The sequence below is a fragment of the Heterocephalus glaber genome, unplaced genomic scaffold (assembly GCF_053883595.1).
Source record: "Heterocephalus glaber isolate CG9 unplaced genomic scaffold, H.glaber_assembly_v1.0 deba00001429, whole genome shotgun sequence".
In the NCBI taxonomy this organism is placed as follows: Eukaryota; Metazoa; Chordata; class Mammalia; order Rodentia; family Bathyergidae; genus Heterocephalus; species Heterocephalus glaber.
Window position 1 is genome coordinate 25219844 of NW_028258294.1, and position 21350 is coordinate 25241193.

General features: G+C 38.9%; 1 protein-coding gene across 2 annotated transcripts; it reads left to right on the top strand.

Annotated features, from left to right (window-relative positions):
• Positions 1 to 7130: 7130 nt before the first annotated feature.
• On the top strand, positions 7131 to 15487 carry CUNH11orf87 (chromosome unknown C11orf87 homolog). 2 transcript variants are annotated; one of them, XM_004856519.4, is made up of 3 exons: positions 7131 to 7402; positions 7477 to 7625; positions 8700 to 15487. In XM_004856519.4, exon 3 carries the CDS (start codon positions 8957 to 8959, stop codon positions 9566 to 9568), a length of 612 nt encoding a protein of 203 aa, XP_004856576.1. In that variant the 5' UTR covers positions 7131 to 7402; positions 7477 to 7625; positions 8700 to 8956; the 3' UTR covers positions 9569 to 15487. The 2 variants fall into 2 exon arrangements, with proteins under 2 accessions (XP_004856576.1, XP_087068485.1); XM_087212359.1 differs by lacking the exon at positions 7477 to 7625.
• Positions 15488 to 21350: the final 5863 nt, after the last annotated feature.

Here is a 21350-nt window from a genome sequence, read left to right on the forward strand (position 1 = left end):
TCCTAATATGGGCATTCACTGCTGTGAATTTCCCACATAGAACTGCTTTCATCATGTCTCATAGATTCCTGTATGTTGTACTGGCATTTTCATTTACTTGTAGAAACTATTTAATTTCTTCTTTAATTACTTCTGTGACCAATTTGTTGTTCAGGAGGGTGTTATTCAGTTTCCAGCAGATTGATTTCTTAGATAATGCCTGGTGTTCTCATTCTACATCAGTCTCTTTTGGTCAAATTCAACAACTTGTAGAATACAGTAAATGAAATTGTTATAAGATATGGATAGGACCCAAGATCCCCATCTCTTTTGTTGGACCACTCTTTTCTGACAATACAGAGATGAATATTATGCCTAGATCAGGGGTTCTTAGCCTGAGATGATTCTGCAACCACTTCCCATGATTTGGCAATATCTAGAGATACACGGGCTGTCACAAGTAGGGAGGATGCTACTGGAATCTAGTGGGTAAAACCCAGGGGTGTTGCTAAACATCTATATCAATTTCCTGTTGTTGTATAACAAGTTACCAGCTTAACAAATACTTTAGAAGCTTAATGGACAAAACCTCACGGTTGTGTAGGTCAGAAGTCTGGAAGGATGGAGGAAGTGGAGGTTCAACCAGGTTCTCTGCTTAGAGGCTCAAATGCAGGTGTTAGCCAGGCTTAGGTCTTATCTGGAGACTCTGGTGAAGAATCTGCTTCCAAATCATTCAGGTTATTGGCAGAATTCAGTTCCTTGAAGTTGTTAAGGTTGAAATCCCCAATCCTTGATGGTTTTTATCCACAGGCTGTTACCCTCTCCTAAAGATGCCTGCATTGGTTTGTTCATGGCTCCCTCCATTTTCTGAGTCAACAAATACATGTTAAATGGCCCACATGCTTTGACTCTTAATTCTTCTGTTGCTGCCAAGAGAAGAATGTCTTCTTTTCAAGGGCTTATCTAATTAGATCAATCCTATCTGAATAATATATGTATCTTATAGTCAACTATTCAGTACTTTAGTTATAGCTATAAAAATTTCTTCACAGAAGTATCTATATTACTTGGTTTTTAACTGATTAACCATCAGACTTAACCTTGGGGGACCATCTTTAGAAATCTGCTTACTAAAACAGTCTGCAGTGCACAAGACAGCCTCTTAAAATAAAAAAGTATCTGGCCACAGTGCCAATAGTTGTTGGTTTAGGCACATCTCCTTTTGCAGGGTAGAAATATTTTCAGTTTATCTTTCTTGTAAAAAGCAGATTCACAGCCTACAGCACTTGAGAGAACCATATGTTATGGAGTTTCTGGTCATGATCCAGAATTCTCATTATCCAAGAACTGTTGGTCACATAGATCTTATCAATTATTTGACATCTGCTGGTGCATCTATCTTTACCAATCTCTCTCTGAATGTTTTTCTCTGATAATATATAGTTTATATTCTTGTGTTCTTTGACATAACCAATATTTTATTAAAAATAGTAGGGAAAGAAGAGGTTCTTTGCATTTGGCCAGATCTGAATGTGATTATATATAACCAGATAATTCCTGATTATCTAGAAGTCTTTTCCTTGATTACTTGTATACCAAGCACTTAGCACAATTTGTGGCACATAGTAAGCACACAGTGAATATTTATTCTGTCAAAGTGATATAGCATGAGGAATCTTTCTTTTTTGCACAAATATCCAGATTTAATTGGGTCACAGGCTTGATTAGAGATTGCTTTTATTTTAAGGTATAAAGAGACAAAATATGTTTGGTAACTAGACCTTAATATGAAAGACATGTAAAAGTTTATGGAGTTTCTCTGTTTCATGAAATTAAAGAAGCTACCTGGTTCAAAGTTCCATATATAAGACAAACAAAAAGTTTGTCTTAGTTCCACCTCAGTAAGATATATACATATAATTTCATTTATACTAAAAGTTTGTCTTAGTTCATTGAAAAGAAAGTTTATGTTATTATCTATTTGTTTCTTTCTAAGAATCTTATCTTTTTGGTTTATATCTTGTACTGAGTACTTTGAAGATGACAATGCACAGTGTAATAACTATTGTTATTGTCTTATTACTTGGTTATGAAAATGTTTTATTTTTTCATAAGATAAAAATAAAAAAAGTTTTATGGCATTTTTGATGGATGTAGTTTGTGTTTGAGACTTTCCAGATGTTAAAACAGGAGCTGGAGACTATAAAATAGTAGTTTATGCAGGTATGCTCTCTAAAACAATTTTGAAAAACAAGAGACCCCTCTACAGTTGATATCCAAACCTTTTAATTCATAAATTTAGTTGCAAACAATGTGGCTTCTGATATGCTCCATATTTCAAATGGCCCTCAAATATTTTTTGTCCAAATATAATGTATTTGGAGCAATAGACATAGCTTGTTCAATTTATATGTCTTCCCTATTACCTATTAAGCAAATTCAGTTAAAATATTAAACCAAATAGACAAACCAGGCTACTTCTTTCAGGAAAAAGTCTAGATTTGTATTTTAAATAATCCAGAATACTTTCATTCCTCTGATAACTATTTCACTTTCAAATTCTAAGATAAATCAATACATACCTTGTATATTAGTGTTCTCAGTACTGGAACATAATATGAGATACCCACAATTTAAAAGAAGAGGGATTTGATTTCATTTGTTTCAAAGGATTCAGTCCATATTGTGCTGGCTCCAAGGAAGAAACATCTTGGCGGAAGGGCATGGTGGGGGAAAGCTGCTCATCTCAGGGCAGCCAGGAAGCAGAGAAAAAAGGTAGGAGCTGTGGGCATGCCTTCCCCCAGTGACATGCCTCCTCACACCATGTCCCAGTCCTAGCATCATATATAGCTCATCAATAGATCAGTCCACTGATGAGTATAGTTCTCCTGTGATCCAATCGCCTTCTAAAAGCTCCATGTCTGAATACATGAGACTTTTGACATTCTAGATATAAACCATAACAGGTACATAAGACATAGATCCTTAAAATGAGTTTGTTCCTTAAATAAAATACTGCTTTAGCAATACTTCTTAGAGATGATCTTTTTCCTTTATTGTCACTTCTTTCAGGAGTTATATATCCTCAAATTAGTTTTTATTTAATTCCCAAAGATTTTATACCTTGAGCAATGCATGATAGAGGATTGGTGAGATGTATTATTTTCTTTTGTGAGAGAGGAGGAATGAAAAGAAAGGTGGTGAAGGATAAGTTTTAACTTCAGATATATACATTTTTGGAGAAAGTACATATAAAAGTAGGGATTTAGGAAAATAATTCTCTTAAAACTATATATTTCCATTACATATTCTCACATCCCCCTGGAAATTTTTAAAATGTGTTCTCAAGGATATGATTCCCCCAGTTTTAAAATGCTGGTATAGGTGGTGACCTGATACGTGGATAGAAAGGTCTATTCCACTATGCTTCAGTTCTCTCTGGACTACTTATTGTGAGATAGACTCAACTTCTATTAATGGTGCTGTAACCATTGGAAGATGCTATGAGGTATTGCCCATATTCTATCTTTAGGGTTAATATTCCAACTCTGTGGTTGATCATTATCTGTCCTTATAAATATTTTCCTCTCCCTTCTAGTCATTTTCATATAAAGGACATGAAAGCTTACCAAAATTTTCTAAACTTTGATGCCCAAAACAATATAACGTTTCTATTGCCAGGGATAAAATATCAATCTTAATAATTTCCCTTATGAAAAGCTTCTCTTTATTGAATGTTTGCTGTTTGTTCAGTACTAAAACTACTACTACAAAGAAGATATTGTTATCATCATTACTGTTATTCCAATTTTAAAGATGAGAAAATTGAATTGGAAAGAAGTAAATAACTCGAACAAAGTCACTTCATTCAGAGTTCTGTTTAGTGGCTGGCTGGCAGGCACAATAGTTGATTTAACAGTAACATGATAATGCTGTAGGTATGCAGGGGCCAAGACTAGAGATAATAAGATTAGGAAAAATTTTAAAATAGCTACCTATCCTCTGGAAAAGTCCCTGTACATCTAAGAGGAGCCCGACATAAATCATGCTGCATTGTGATCCATAATGAGCTGTCCAAATGACTTGGTACAGTGGTTTCCAAACTAGACTCTTCTCAGTCCAAAAGAGACACTATTAACTGTTGTTGGAAGGAGATGAGGAAACCTTTCTCCACTTCAGACAAACATGTCTGGCTTTCTTTACCTATACTTTATTACTGCAACCAGGAGAAGATTGAATTATTGATAAAAAAAAATGGAAATAGAGTTGACACACACATGCAGACAAAGGCAGAGAGACAGAGCCTACTAGTCATAAAAAAGAATACTAATTTTGGAATTAATTTGCCTGGATTTGTGTCCAGTAACATAGTTAATAATATATTGTTATTGGGTGACTCAGGCATGGTTTTTAACCATTCTGAGCTTTAGTTTTCTGATATACAGCAAGTACTCAAAGATTTTTGTTGAATGAATAAGTTAACAAGTGAGTAGATGAATGATTTTATGTTTTGGCCAAAGTAACATTGTGGAATTGTAGTGAGGATCAGTGCTAATATAGAGAATTTGATACAGCCTGGCATACAGTAGGCATTTTATAATGGTAATAGCTAGCATTATTATCAGTGTTGTTGATTCAAGGCTTTTTTTATTGCTATACAGGTGCCTCTTTGACACTTCTCTCTAAGCTAGACAGAGATCCTTCATAAACCTTGAGAGCAAGTATTACATTCAGCTGAATAATTGGAACATGCCTGAGTCCAAGAAGGCTTTTCTATCACAAGAGAAGATTCTGAGAATCTCAGAAGCTTGTTCATTTTCTACTCTTAAATAGTGTGGCTTGAAAATTTTGTTTGCTAAAATAGTTGCACCCTGTTATATAGGAGAAATCTTGCCATTGTGCCAGATGTACCAAAACTATATGACAACTCAGTGGGATCAAAATCCTGCAGCTCAAGAAGTGTTCATATTGCCTTCATCGATCCTTGTGTCTGAATCATACTGCCCACTGACATCCAAGTCTATGTATTTCCCACACGTGTCTTCTGCATTAGAACAAATTATAGATCTACAGTTTATTCTTTATGGAAAGGAAAGGAGGTGTATTGCTCTTTTAACCTGAAACTTTATGTCTTTAATATACCTAAATCATTTCCAGTTAAATACCATTATCTTGTGAATAGTATTCAACTGCTATGAGATCTAAATTCTCTAGGGTAAGACATTGTCTTTCATAGCTTGTGTAAAGTGGCACAGACAATTTTAGCATTCCTGATATAACAGATGCCTCTCCTTTTTAACAAAAGAATAAGAACAGTGGTAGCCTCATGATATGTCCTAAAAGCATGGTGTGCAAGAAGACTCTCATTACATACATATTATAATACTATTACAATACATCATAAAGTTACATTTCCCTCTAGAAAATGTGTTAATGCTACTGAATCTGGAACACAGACCATTGAGAGTTAACTCTAATTATGTAAAGATTCTTTGCTTTATGAGATACCTTTCTTTTTTTCTGGTAAAGAGTCTCTTTAAACAGCTAGATCTCTTTTTGGAGTATTTAAAATTGGATTTGCTTTACAAAATGTTGATTAGACTTAACTTTTCAAGAGCAAATACTGTGTGCAAAAGTGACACATTGCCTATCAGGTGTCACTAGAGAAGTCTCAGTGTTCACAGTGAAACAAACAAAAAAACTCTTCATTCCCTAATCCACTAAAGTCAAACTGCTCAAATGTGGAAGGTGTCAGGTGCCCTCATTCCAGGGAAGAAGGCTTCACTAGCATTGGCCATCATTAATTGTCACTTCGGCAGGCAAGGACATCAGTTTGTGGTTTGAAGCAATTACAGATTATTTATATTCAGTTGTAATCAACTGTTTAGCTTAAATAGTGATACTTTTTATTGACTTGATTATAAAGATAAAGCCAATGCCTTTTTTGTTGTGGTGGTGGTGCTGGGAATGGAACAGAGAGTCTTGTACGTGCTATGCAAAATCTCTGACACTGAGCTATACCCTCAGTCCAGATGACTTGTTTTCAAATAAATGGAAACAGGATTTTGGGGATATATGGTACATTTTTCCTTTCATACATAAGACATGAGCACAGTGAGAAAAAAAGGAGTAAGGAAAGAATTTGGAGTAGAACTAGATAAGAACATAAGATCAGAAGGAGGGGCTCATAGCCCCATGTTACACTCTTTTTCTCTGGATATCAGACACTCTTCTTTATAAGTACAGCAAATAGAAGCAGATAAGTGGGCATCAGACATTCTTCCTATTTCTAATGAATTGCAGGAAAAGGCAGCAATGCGTGCTGCATTGTTTACTTTACTAGGAAGTATTGTACAAACACTTTGCTAGACTCAAAGATAGGAAGAAAAGAAGATAGAAGAAAAAAAGAAATGCACATTTAATTACACCTAAGTGCCTTCAAGGACTTTACAATGCCTTTTATGTAGTGTTCCAAGCTGGCTTTTTCAATTAAAAAAAAATTCTCTATTTCAAAGAAGGCTACTATAATCAAAGGTACTATACCTATTTTTTCAAAGGGTCTTAAACCAATAGCTCACTAGTCTCTCACAAAATTTAGCCAGGCTGCTAAGAACCTTTCTAGAAATTCTGGCCATTTTTGCTGAAAGGCTATTCTTAATACTATAACACTACAAACAAGAAAAAAACACTAAACACTTTTTTAAAAAATTAAGGTCAATAAGAGAGTACTTTGCAGAATTACAACACTCAGAATTTTCATATTTCTGCACTCCTTTAAGAAATTTTGTGTAAATCGGTGTATGTTTTGCAAACTAGTGTATGCTGCGTGTGCCCATGTGTGTAGATTGTCAGACTAGAAGGGATATTTAATACATTGGATAAGTCTTGGGCCTGACAATGAGTGTGAGAGAGAGAAGGATCATGAATCAGGTGGAATGAAAGATAAATTGGATACATGGAGATGAAAGCAGTTAATTTAGATTGTCTGATTCATGTTTAGGTTTGTATTTCAGGTTCTGGCACACTTGTGTTGACAGATGTTTCTGACATCTCTAATGCATGCAGTTTATGTTCAGAACCAGGGGCAGTACAAACAAGATCTGGGAGTAGAGGGACCCTCATTAGTCACCAGGGAGAAAGTCTGATCTGTACCCCCAGGGGAGAAGGTTGTCTAGGGTGCAAAAATATGTTCCTGGGACCACCTGGGTAAGGGTTGAGGATAAAAAAAATCCGACAACTGGAGAACTGAAGCCTCAGCCTTTCCTAGGCAAAGGAGTGTGGAAGGTGGGTTGCTGGTAGCACGAGGTGGAGGTGAGAGTGGGAGTTGTTCCGTGTAGTGTCCCGGCTGGAGAAGGAAGAGCAGGGAACTGGGAACCTGCAAAGCAGAGATCGCTGTACCAGAATAAGCTGTTGGGGTATGAGGGTGAGTGGGGGCCTGAGGGGTGGCTTGGAGCCCTGGCGGTGGCTGCCTGACGTCACCCGCCTCTCTGGCAATAGGCTGGGAGCTGAGCTCCCTGAAGCAGCGGTGAAGGCAGCGGCGGCGGCAGCGCAGCTTGGTCTCTGGCCCCTTCACTCGGCGCCTTCTGCAGCCACCACTGCAGCCGCGCGGCGGGGGCTGCCTCCCTGAAGCCCGCTGGCGGCTCCAGGTAAGAGACGCCACGCAGCTAAAGCCTTTGAAAGGCCGGCAGGCTCGGTGGCAGGGTGAGAGTGGGGAGGAAGGGAGGACAGTTCGCGAGGAGGCCTGCGCAGGCAGACACCCCTGCCCATGGCTTGGGCCCCTGGTCCGGCTTGCTCGCCTCCTCTCAGCTCCGCAGTGCAACAGTTTGCAGCTGCCTCCTGGGAGCAGCAAGGAGGCTGTGCTGCTTGTGGCGAGTCTACCGGGCTGGCCCCCAGAAACAGCCTCGGGCCCCTCGGGCCGGGTCTGGGGAGGCCAGAGAGAGGGTTTGTTCCCCAAACTTTGCAGGCGGGGACCCTTCCCTTCCAGTTCCAGGTCCCTCAGAAAGAAGCAGGCTACTGTCAGCTGGGGGAGGAAGAGGACCGGGAAACAGAGAGAAGGGGGCGTTTGCAGGAATGCGCTTCAGATGAGAAAGGTGGTTTAGCTGCTTCGTTTTTTGGTTGGGGGAGGTGCCAGGGAGAAAGGCTGGAAAAAGGACGGGGCACGACCCTGCGCGTCAGCCGCGGGTGTGGACTGAGGCAGAGAGGATGTGGTGCCAGGAGTAACCTCCTGGGAACGGGACCTAAGTGGTCTGACGCGTCTGGGGGGGAAGAGTCTGGAGGGGGAGCACAGGAAAGAAGAACGGCATACGGAGAGCCGGATCGGAGGCTCCGAACGGGTGCTGGAGAGGGTAGGAGGATCCGGACGAAAGCTTAGGAAAGACGAGAGTCGGCACTCTGGGAAGTAGGGAACGTCATCCAGGCAGCTTCCGCGCCTGTGGCAATTAGAAAGTTGTGAAGGGCGCCGAAAAGCTGCCTTATCTGCTGAGTAATCTGCACCTCCTCTGTGCTGCCATGGACGCCTTTCCCGAGTGTTGGGAGCCGGCAGGGGCGGCTCTGGTGCTCTTCGGGAGCGGTGGGGCTGGGGTCCGCCGACTGCGCAGAAGACCGACAGCGCCCAAGTGAGGCGGCCCCAGGGCCGCGTTGCGGTGGTGGCTGATTGTCCTTGTTCTCCGCACTCCCCTTGGCAGCGACTGGGACTCTAACTAAGCCTGTTCTCTTTGCAGCTGTGTGCCTCTGCGAAGGAAAGGGTTCCTGGAGACTGATTGGAGGCGAGAGCGGAGAAGACCTCCCCAGCTGCACTGGCTCCCTGGCCCTCTTGCTTGCCAGCAGTCACCTCCTCAGTCCTCGGCTGGCGTACGCACTCCCTCCTGTGCAGGGAGTAGTTTTGGGTGCCGTGGGCTCTGTCCTCTTCTTGGCTGGTGGGAACGGTGTGTCGGAGATAGGAAGCCTGGTGGGCCCGGCCCCTCCCAGCCCAGCGCCGATGAGTGCCCGGGCACCCAAGGAGCTGAGGCTGGCGCTGCCGCCGTGTCTCCTCAATCGGACCTTTGCTTCCCCCAACGACAGCGGCAGCGGTAACCCGGGTGCCCGCAGTCCGGGCGCAGGCGGTGGAGGTGGCAGCACCTGCATCACGCAGGTGGGACAGCAGCTTTTCCAGTCCTTCTCTTCCACGCTGGTGCTGATTGTCCTGGTCACTCTCATTTTCTGCCTCATCGTGCTGTCCCTCTCCACCTTCCACATCCACAAGCGCAGGATGAAGAAGAGGAAGATGCAGAGGGCTCAGGAGGAATATGAGAGGGATCATTGCAGCAGTAGCCGCGGTGGAGGGGGGCTACCCCGGGCTGGTAGTCAGGTCCCAACTCAAGGAAAAGAAACCCGGCTGGAGAGGCAGCCCAGGGACGCCGCCTTCAGCGCCCACTCCAGCGCCACTGCCACTTCTTTCCCCTCCTCTTCATCCCCCGGGCTTCCTGGCCAGGGTCCCTGTGCTCCTCTGCAGCCTCCACAGTCAGCGCCCCGTCCACACGGGGCACGTGCAATCTCCTCTTCTTTGGACACAGCTGGCGAGGGCCTTTTGCAAACGGTGGTACTGTCCTGATCGTGTAGCCCTTCTCCTCACTCCTTTCTTGTTTCCAGCATCTTTGGCGTCCTTGCTTTTCTCCCTCCTTCCCTCCTTTTCCATTTTCCTTTAGCCCTTCTTTCCTCTTTCTCCTTTCCTTATCTCCCCACCCCCTCCACTCTGTTTCTCCTCCACCAAGGCACTGTGCGGTATTTGTAAATATTGGGCGAGAAAAGTCTCGGAAGAAGAAATAGTGCTGATAATTCTTTATTAATATTTATAGTAATATACTACTAATAACACAATCCAAGCGCATGACAAATCACACACTTTCTCATTGTCAAGGAAGGATGCATCTTCTCTCTTCACCATATATACCCCTCAGTAAGGAGAAACTGCACAAACTACCAAATATATAAAAGGCATTGGAACTTGGTACAAAAGGAAGGGAGGGGGCCGAGTAATGTTGTACATAGCTGTCAAGTTAAGGTACCCACCCCCCAGCTTTCATTTTTCCTTTAGCTTCTCTCTCCTCTTTTTCCACTCTCAGCCAGGCTCAGGCATATTATATTACAAAGAAAATTCTACATTAAGCACCAAGACTACAAGGGGCCACAGAGAAAGTCCCAGAAAAATGTTCAGGACAGATACCCCTCTCCAGTCAGCCATCTTCTCATTCCTTGTTTAATAACCATTACTTATTCCAGAACTGAGCATTTTAGTTTAGTAAATGTCTCTCACTGGCCGAGCATAATAAAGAGATTTAAATCTATAAATGAGGGTTTTTTTGTTTTTTTTGTTTTTTTTTTTAAAAAGACCCTACTGCTTTCCACTCCCTGCTCAAACCACTTGTCCACCTTTGATGTGTGGCATTTTTAGGAGTCAGAGGGCCTGGGCGCTGTCCGCCAAGGTCTGGTGCTGAAATCGCCTCAGTCATGGTTACAGCACTTCCTCTGATTATGATGGTGGAGGAGGGGCTGTTTTGGAAAGTGACTATACTGGCTTTTGGGTTTTTCCCCCTTCTTTTTCTACAGTCAGGTTAGCGTGTACTATTGGTTTTCTTATTAAATGTTGCATAAGTTACCCTTTTTGTGAAAAAAAAGTTATTAGGTAATGTGCAGTACTGAAAGTACAGTATCTAACCAACCAGGATGCTTCTGTTTTATTTTTAGAATGAATGCACCTTTGTCATATACTTATTATATTGGTACCAAATACAGAAGAAAACTAGTTCTGTACTAAGTCCTCCAAACTGTATATTCTTGTTCGTACTTTCCAGCTGTTGATATAATGGTTACCACTGGATGAGGAACTCAGTGGTGCAGGGCTGGCTTCTGCTGTTTCTAGAAGTGTTCTTTTTGTACCTTACTCTGTAGTAGACTGTTATAAAAAGATGACACACATGTTTTCCTTCTTCTTTTGCGAATAACAGAACAACAACAATAACAGAAGATAAACAAATAATGGATGTGCAGGAATGCCATCTATTAAAATGTGATTAATATTTAAACAGTGCCTGTAGTTCTCCCTGCATGCAGTTAAGTTACCACCTGGAGGCAGTGGTGTGTGAGCTTGCTTGTACTGTATGTGTTTGGGGACAAAACTGGTGGGGTGTTGGGCAATTTGGATGACAGGACATGAAAATTTCAAAAGAATGAAAGCAGCAAATACTTATGGGATAAAAATTTTTACAGCTTGTTTAGTTAAAAAATCTGTGCTTGTGTCTGTGGTACAACAAAGATGGGCTCTCTTTATTAGTCTGGCTAGGTTAATTTCTCTGAATATATAAAAAAGTATTGAGGAGAAAAATATTTTTTTCTGTCTTCTCATGCCAGACAAGACCATCTCTTTTAGAGGTGGGGTCTGCCTAGGATTATTTACCACTTTGTTGCCCTTGGATTGATGATAGAAGGGGCCAGAAGCAAATTAAAATCTCAAGTATATGCAGTTGCATCCCTTCTTGGGAACCAATTCTTTGACAACTATTGAAATATTTGTAAAATTTATGAAAGGGAATGGTTTGCAAAAAGCTCAACAAAAAGAGTATTTACTATGTTTCTAGGTGTAAGACAACAGTGTCCCTAAAGTGCATCCCTCTTCCAAGTAACTAGCGGTTCTAGATTCACTGTCCTGGTTCCAGAAATATACGTTCTTATCCAGAGAAAATATTAACAGTGCTATTTTTGGTCATTTATTAAATTGCCCAAGTTCAGTCTGCATCTTTTATAAGAATGCTAAGCTTAATTTTAACTACCCATTAGGTAGTCACTCATGCTCCTTCCTGAAGCACAGATCATTATTTAAACATCCCATGTTGTAATATCAGGAAGACCATGTTATAGTCTTTGGATACAAAATATTAAACAATGAACCAGATTCTCTCCAGTGCCTTAGTCACATCCTAATAAGTAAAAGAGTGCATTAACTCCTTCAAGCCACTAGGGAATCTGATGGTGCATCAGAGCTCTACACTGTACATCAGAATGACTAAGGCACTGTGAAGAGGAAAGTTCATTAATTTTTGTACCTTACCCATGTCCAGCTTCAGCCCTTTAATACCTTATTATAAATGACTTTTGGATTTGGATGTAGAGTAGAATCAAGAACCCAAAAGGGAGCATCCTCATTTCCAATGAGCTCTACTAAAATACATGGAAATTAATTTTTCCCCTTATTTGGTGCACTTTTTACAGTGAATAATTTCCCATTTTATTAAAGCAATAAGATATTCAGTTGTGAGCTGTATTGGATGATGATTCCATTTCCTTGGTGCTGAAGCTACTCATATGTTCTTGCCTTATGAATTATAGTACATTCAAGGCATGCAATAATAATCTCCTTCCAAGGAACAGCCTGTACACAGTGTAAGATAATATCCTATATAGTTTTTTTCCAAATGAATAGAAGAAGCAAGAGATTTAAAAAAATAGTGTATATTGTTTAAATATCTTAATACCTCTATACATGGACCATCTGTAATAGACTGATTTATTGTGCACCTTTGCATGTATATGCCTTTCTCCATTAATTTACTATGGTTTAATATTTTAATACTATCCTCTGAGAAAATGATACCATTTTTAATCAAATTTCATATTACTTTTAATATACTCAGAACCTTAGGCTTCTGATGGTATCAGGTAAGATTTTAATGAGATAGAAAGAGAATTACATGAAATTCTAGTAAGCCAGTCCCCACACCAAATTATTGCAATAAGCACATATTCAAGCAGTTTATATAAACTCTGTATAAAACACTGCTTCTTATAGAGCTCAGTTGACAGTCCCAGGAGTTTGGGGTGCTACCAACAGGGAATTTTGGTCTTTGTTTATATGAAATAAAAGGCACTCTGAAAATAGCTAAATTTAAGGATTTTATTCACTGATGTCCCGTCAAACTAATTGCTTCAAACCCCTATAGCTATAGTTCAACTTCTGCTCTTGCTATTCACTATTAATAAGGTGGCATGCTTGATTTTTATTGTTTTGAAAAATGAGAAAATTGGAGAGAGAATGACATTTATGTAAACTGTATGAGACTCTAAATCTTAAAGATATAGATGGATATAATCTTTAGAATTTATATACACCCATAGATATGTATTTATATATGCATACATTTTGTACAAATTTACAATGGACTTTTTGTATTCTCTTTTCTGTCATTACAAGAATGAGATGGAAACCAAATAGCTGTTCCATTCTCTTATCCAGAGAGGATACTGAGAAGTCAGGTATATGCATGCGATTGTTTCTCTGGGGTGAAATCTGAATGACTTTCCTTATTTAATGAAAGGGGAAAGAATCTTAGTTGACTTTGGAAATTGGTAATTAGATAAGCTTTATTTCCTATGCTAGTGACTCAAATGTAGCAATTATAATAAAGTTATGGCCATATCAATGTGGTCCAACTATCTAGATGGAAGGCAAAAATATCCAGAAGAGAGGGAGGGCCATCTAGGACACAAACCTAGACTTTGGATCAATTTTTCATTTTAAAACTGTTATGTTGTGTAAGTACAACTTATATCTGCATAGCTAAAGGTAAAGTGAAAATACGACCATTAATTTTTTAGTCTGATAAGTAATTTTTGAAAAATATGAACAAAGTAGCTTTAAAAAATTCTTTGACATCTGAATTTTCCATTTCTATATGTATCAATTGAATTTGGTAATGGTTAGAAGTTTATTTTCCCAATTTGTACACATATCCTTTAAATGCTTCGATGTGGATGACAGCTAAGCAATTGCTAGCTGATATTATGTGAAAGTTATGGGCTAAATTAGAACCGGAACTTTAATATAATCTGGTCCGGCTCCTCAGAGCTATTCCCGTGTGAATCTGGATTTTGAATTTGAATCCAAAAAGCCACTTGTTCAATTTTGCAACTGGTGTTCATGGCTCACAGATGCTTCAGTTCATATGAGAATGATTTGCTCTCTCTCTATTAGAATATTTAATCACCGTGTTAAACATAAATATAATTCTGATCTTTTTTTCATTTATTTGGTAACATTTGAGAAACAGCTTATATGGCTCGATATCAATACTTATTACTGTCACCAACCTAATAATACAATTGGTGCCAGGTAAAAATGCTTAAGTGATAATGTAAATTTAATTAGCTTTAATTGGGGACAGTGATTTACAAGGTGGTCTTATGTGTTTGAGGCAGGGATGTTTCCCTGTAACTTGTAATTGCATTGGGTTTTTTCTGTAGAGACATTAACAATAACAACAATGACAGCAACAGACTGACTTTTGAACTTGAGTATATCTAACAGGTAGAATAAAATAGATCTTAGAATTCATGAAAATTTTGTTTTGCTTTTCTATCAATAAAAGAGTTTTCTTGTTAATTGGCCTTTGGACACTATTTCCTTATTAATTTAATTTATAATACAGCAGGATTATGAAATTATGAAATTTTCATTTTTATAACCTCATCTACTCTTCCTCACAAACTGCACCTAAGAAATGGACTGTATAAGAATTCTATTATAATCCAATAAACTGAGACCAGTATGGTAATTTAGTACACCTGTGGACAGCTACTCAGACTCTAAAGTTCAATAACTTAGGTTCACAGAATTTTTCTTTTCCTACCTATATTTCTCTAATATAACCAGATGTGTCAAGTAGTGGTGTGCTTGATATGATTTTGTGTCATTTAGAGAAAAGAAAAACCTCAGATTCAAATAAATTCTGATGGAGCCTAGCTGAAGCTTGCTGAAAAGCAGCTGGTTGGGGATGCTCCCCAATCTGAGGTGCTCTTATCCTATGTAGATTTTGCGCTGACATTCATCACTGAAATTTTTAACCCCAGACCTTTTCCTCTAGTCTCAAAATTATCATCCATAAGAATTTATACATCGTGGCCCTGCCATCCCTAGGTTGAACAATATTTTAACATGTTACCCCCTTCTTGGATATACAGGACCCACTAGGTGCTTTGTGTTTTATGCAGCCATAATTGAGAGGCATGAATTCCATTTCAGTATCAAGAATTGATTCACTACCTCAGCTGTAATTCTTTTGCTTCATGGCAGATGGTACAATGCATAGATTTATTTTGAAGTCATAGCCCCACACTGATGTATTTGAGGGAGGGCTTGCTGTTTATCTCTAAAGCTATTTAGATGTTTGTGATACATCACCCCTCTCATTTCTGGCTCCTATGTAAAGAAAAGGAGCATGAAAACCTGCTTCACTTTTCTTTTCTGCCTCATCTTTTTTTAATATTTCAAAGCATAAGAATCAGTATTTTTCTTAATTTTGTCTATCTAAAATGACTCCTATGATTGGCTTCCCAATCCTGCAATGGACTTAGTTTCCTTCTTCTTGGTATCAGCCTCATCACTAACTCTTAATGGCAGTTAAACAGGGTTCAGGAAATTGAATGATAAACTTACTGAGAAGGGACCCTAAACTGGAACATATTTAAAATATATTATGCAACCATAGTAAACATTTACATTCCTGGAAAGCACATGTGTTCATGGTTAGGATCTTAACTGCCCTTTTTCCAAGTGTTTCATGACTATCTTGCTTTTATTTCCCTATTAACATCCACACACTTTCTCAAATTTGGCCAGGAAACCTGGCTGCTGATTGAATCTTCATTTCAAATTCCAATGTGGTATCTAACCCTCACACAGTAGGATCTTCAGACTTTGTGGAGGAAATGCTTCCTTTGAGCTGAGAAGAACTCCTAGTGGATATTGAATACTGAAGTGGACATGAGTAGCTATCTCTACATAAAGGAAGCAGCTAGTATACATAGATTATACAGCTCAATCTCTAATCATGACCCTCTTTACTCCCAGGAAGTATATATTCTTTTAATTCAGCTATTTGGCTCAAGTTTAGATATTAGCTTGCTCTCACAAGGTTGCTATGAATCAATCTCTGAATCCTTGGATCTCCCTGGGTAGAGTGAATTTATGATATATTATCTGTGTATTCTCTTTCTGCTAATTATTTAAGTCCAATGTCTTCTTTCAAATATACCATCTCCAAATATGTCCAAGACTTGAGTTGATGCTAACAGTGTTGTTTCTCTCTCTTTGAAAAGATGGCTCTATTTTTAAGATTTTACAGACCAAAAAGAGGTATAAGAATAACTTTTCTTAACCCTTCTTTTCTGCTTTATGCTGTTTATCTTCTGTCTACATTTGCAAATCCTCTTTTTCCTGGATCATAGCCTTGACTCAGAATTTTTAATTTTGGCATAGGAGTTTATAATCACTGCATTGTATAAATTTTGTGCATATAGAATCTCTTAAGTCTTAGAGTAGCCCTCAAAAGCCTTACTGAACTTAGGTGTCAAAGAAGCACTGGGGTGACAAAAATATTCACTCTTCACATACTGTGTGAAGCTAATATGGCTACTCTGCTTTTCTGTAGTTAATCTTATCCTAAAAGAGACCTATTTGCTAGATAGCCCTTTTACAGAAATCCTCATATTTTCTCTTTACTATTTTCAAAGCTGGTGTCAAGGTATAATTTATATAATCTCATGTTGGTGGAACAGGAAAGTTCCTCAGAACTGTGCAGTGTTAAAGGAATCTCTGCTGAGTAGGGATGGAAAGTGGCTAGTCTGGTCTGCTTCCTGAACTTATGACTGATATGATAAAAACAAGTCTTTTCTAGTGTCCACCATTACAGTCCAGGATCTTGGTTATTTTTACATGGCTTCAGAATCTGAGTCTACTGTGGTTAGTGTCTCTTCTATGAGCAGGGTTTTGCTGTTTCACCTTGTTCCAAGCATCTCTGCCCCCCTGCCCCCAGCAATGGGATGAAAGGAAGTTTGTGGGTCCTTTAATATATCCTATTCAGATTCTGGGAAACAAAAAACTTTATAGTTGCCTGTTGCTACCACCATCACCCCATTGGCACCTTCTTTTTAGAAAAAGTACTAAACTCTCCCTAGTAAAGGTTTCTCTTAGTGGAATTAGGGAGGTTTGCTAAAGCACTTAATAGCCTCAGAGTCCTTGGGATCCCTGATCATATTGGAATCCTTATTATTGGACCACCTTTCTAGTACAACTTTTTCCAGAATCAGGGGGTTTGGGGAGCAAGAGACTTACCATCCATCTTCTTCAATGAATATTTGACACCATTCCCTGCCAATCCTATAAAACTATCCAGGAGTGGAAGGGATAGACTTTCTTTAGGATTCTTCAAGGATTTCATTTGGTACAGAGAGCAAACTATAGATTTGGGAGTTTTCTGCTTTCTAAATGCCATTTCCTATACTCTGACTCCAACTTCACAGCTAGGACTTAAAATGGGAGATAGAGTGTAGACGAGATTGATCAACAGAAAAACCCACACTAGGAGGTGCTTCAGAAATATTTTTTACTTGCCATTGTTTGCACATAGGTTATTACTTCTAGTTTCATATATTTCAGTGATAACAGAAAGGTCCCATCTCTTCCCTCTATTTGCCAGTGTGTGATGTCCCCACTGAGCTGTTAAGTTGCTTAAGCAGTGAACAGTTTCTTAGTTCCAGTGGTGTATGTGGTGGGTCTTTGTCAAGCATCTTGAGATTGCAGCTGTCTGTGTATTTTGTGTTTCAGTATGGAGCAGCCTTTTCTCAAGGCTGTGAGGAGAAAATGGAGGTCACTAAGTTCCAAGGGGGAGAGCATCACTAGGGAGAGACACAAAAAAGGAGAAGCTGCAAGACCTATTTAGCTTTGTCTTGTGGACTAGACCTCTTTCCTCGCAGCATGTTCTGTGGGAACAATAGTTATTATGTTCTACCCATGGCAAGGTGACCATGCTTTGGCAAGATTATCAGAAAGGCTCATATGAGTTAGTCCTGGCCTTAGACTCATAGGTAGATTCATTGTTTTATTCTAGTGATGCTGCCTTGTTACACACAGACAGAAATTAGCTTGAAGCCCTCTCTCTTTGGCCACATTTTAATAATTAATCTAGGAATGACCACTAACTAAGTATCATTGATTATTTTTTAAACTATTTGATGAAATTATTCTTTAGAAGCTTTTGCCTTTAACATTTGGGAACTCATTCAGTCATCAGGTATTCATTGAGAACCAACTATATGCCAGACATCAGTTTTGGTGCCAGGCATGCAGCAGTAAATAATATAACCAAAGTGGCCCACCCTCCTGGTGATTTAATTCTAGTGGGGGAGACAATAAACAAAACACTCAAGTGAATTATGGAGTATTTTAATGAGAGAAAAGTGCTATAGGGAAAATAAATCAGAAAAGGGGGAGTGTGCCAGGAAAGAGTATTAGATTTTTAAGTAGTGTGGTCAGAAAAAAACCTCACTGAGAAAATGACATTGGAGCAAAGACTTGAGGAAGCCATGAAAATATTTGTGTTAATTGGCTAAAGATTGTTTGGCTAGAAAGATTTTAAAAACACTTTCCAGAAAGGCCACTAATTTCATAAATGAGAAAATAGTGATTTTGATAGAAGAAGGTATGAAACTTATGATTGCTGAACATCGTATCAAGCATTGACATTTTCTAAGTGGTGAGGAGTGATAACCTTGAACCATGAGGAGTTTGTAGTCTAGTTAACCTTTAATTTTGATTCAAATTTGATTAAAAATTTATAGGATGACCAGGAAAGGTTTCCTAAGGGAGGTAGCATTTTAACTGTTTTGAAGAATGAAGAAGAATTCAACAAAAGAAGGAAAAGTATTTTAGATGGAAGGAAACCATTCCCAAAAGTATAAAGGAACAGAGTTGTACATATTTGAGTAATGTTATGATGTTTATACTGAAATAACAAAGATAATTCTGAAAAATAGAAGTAAGCCAGATCACTAAGTGCCCTGCAACAGGCAGCATTAGAAGATACAAGGTGTGATTGAAATAATGTGAATGTTTAAATTTAAAAAATCATTATGGTAAAAAATCACATTGCAATTAATCCTCTTCAAAATACTCTCCCTTGCTTCAAAGACACTTATCCCATTCTTCTTGCCACTTTCTGAATCAGTTTGAGAAACCCTTTTTTGTATCCTGAGTTTCACTGTCATGGCTACCTCAATGTCGTGAATTGATTTAAAACAATTTTACTTTGGGGAAGAGCCAGAAGTCACACAGTGCCAGACTGGGTTAATGAGGTAGATGAGGTCAAACTGCAATGTTTTTACAAGCTGGATTTGATGGCATACAGCAGCAGCATTCACCATAATTTTGATTACACGTTGTAAAGACACTTACAAAAGAGGACTCCAAGAACTTCTTCAGAAAGTGGCAAGAATGATGAGATGTGTGTTTGAAGTGAGGGGGAGCATTCTTAGGCGATTAATGGCAACATGTTTTTACTGTAATCAATTTTTAAAAATTTAAACACAAAGTGTATATTTTGATCACATCTTTTCTGTTGTAAGTGGGGAGTCCCTGAGAAACATTGAGTAGAGAGAATTATAGATTTGAATATATTAAAGACTACCCTAGTGGGATCAGTTTATAGAGCAGGTTCAATGGCAATTGAGACACCTAACAGCTACAATAATCATATGAGGTTTTTGAAAAAATGGGGATAAAGATGAAGAATAAGAATATATTCAAGAGCATGTTAGGTTGTAGAATTGATAGAGATGGTGATTAACAGATGGATAGTGTGAGGAGAAAGGGACAAAGAGTAGAGTTATGCTTTCTATTTTGCAGATCAGAGAAATACGGCTGGGTGCTGCTTAGTTGTCATGACTTGAGGACAAAGTTTTTCATTAACAAAAGGGAATTACAATGGAGGTTCTGGACTTAATGGGTAAGGTCTATGAGAAATTCATCCCCAGGCCATACTTACAATGTAGTAGAGACTAGGTCTATGCCTGCAATTTTCTATGTGAGCTTCAAGAAACAGCAATATCATCATTTTGCAATTCCTGGGTAATATTCATTGTCTGTCAAGTTGGAGGAGTTCTCCAGATATCTGGAAGTGTGTGTGCATTCTGACATTAGCTTCTAGGCCATTTGTTGCAATTATAAGGATAGTTGCAGAGAATTGTAATATTGCATGGAAGCCACTGTAAACCCAACCCAGCTCCCTTGGAATACACAAGTAGTCAGATAGGATGTTATTGACATTGACAAGGATCAATATACTGCTGAGAAGGGGCCCAGGGTGTGAGCAAGCTGGTTGAAAATCAACACAAATGGTAATGTGGGGAAACATCCTGGGTTCTAATCTTAGCTCTGATAGTTATTAAGCAGGAGACCTTGCAAAAGCTCTTTAATTTCCCCATGCTTCAGTTTTATGAAGGGTTGCTGAGTGAACTAAGGAAATGTAGGCAAAGGTCTAAGAAAACTGAGCAATAAGTGTATGATAGTTACGTTTCTTAGTTACTTTATGGTATTGTATTGGGAAGAGAGGGAAACATTTTCTGGTAGATGAGTAGTAGCAAAGTCATGTTTTTTGTGCTATGAAATTGCACTGCAGTTCCTAGCAAAGTGCCTGGCAACATAGTAGTTATTCAATAAGAATGTTGTTGAATAAACAAATAAATGAATAAGTTGAATTCTGTGGACATATACTTGAAGTACTATGGTAAAACTGTAGGAGGAATCTGGCCAGAATCATATTAGCAACAGAAAACCAAAAATAGCTGTGCAGTTGTGATAGTCATCAGTTGCACTTGTCTTCTGGAGAACAGGGAGAGTGGAGTCCTGGGAATCTTTTAGCATTTTTCAATGATCTGTATTTCCAAAGAAATGTTTTGCAGATATGATGCTTTTCTCCCACATCTCAGCCCTGCCCCTAATTGAATATTGATATCCCAGCAAAGCCTGCTCTTAGGACAAGTTTTAATACTTCTCATGACAGAAGTGGTGGGTCAATCATAGGATCTGAAGCCTTTAAGGAAAAGGATCAGGTAAGCAGTCACTCATCTAGCACTAAGGAAGATATTAAAGAAGAACTCGGGGCCCCTCTGGTCATAGTGCTTGTGACTTGTTTAAGGAGACAAGATTTTCAAAATGGAATAAAATAAGTTAAACCAGGCTAAAATGGTAGTTAAGAATAAAAATAAACCCCAAGATGAGTGAACACAAACTGAGCATTGATAGTGTAAATTTATTTTATCTGTGGAACAGAGGTGTAATTACTCTGTGCACCATTTTATGACAGTGAAATTGAAAGGAATGATACTACTTTCTTATCCTTGTTCTTTTTTGTTGGCATGAAGAAAAAAAAAACATCTCATAGCTTCAGACCCTGATGTAAGAGTCAATAGATTTGGCAATGTGTTCCCTTCCAAAGATGAAGAGAATTATGCAGATTAGATTGGCAAACAAAACCCAAAGCCACAGCCACCCATCAAATTGCATAAAA

Bases quoted from the DNA above. Each gene is read 5' to 3' on its own strand.
- CUNH11orf87 (XM_004856519.4), top strand. From the start codon at position 8,957: ATGAGTGCCCGGGCACCCAAGGAGCTGAGGCTGGCGCTGCCGCCGTGT.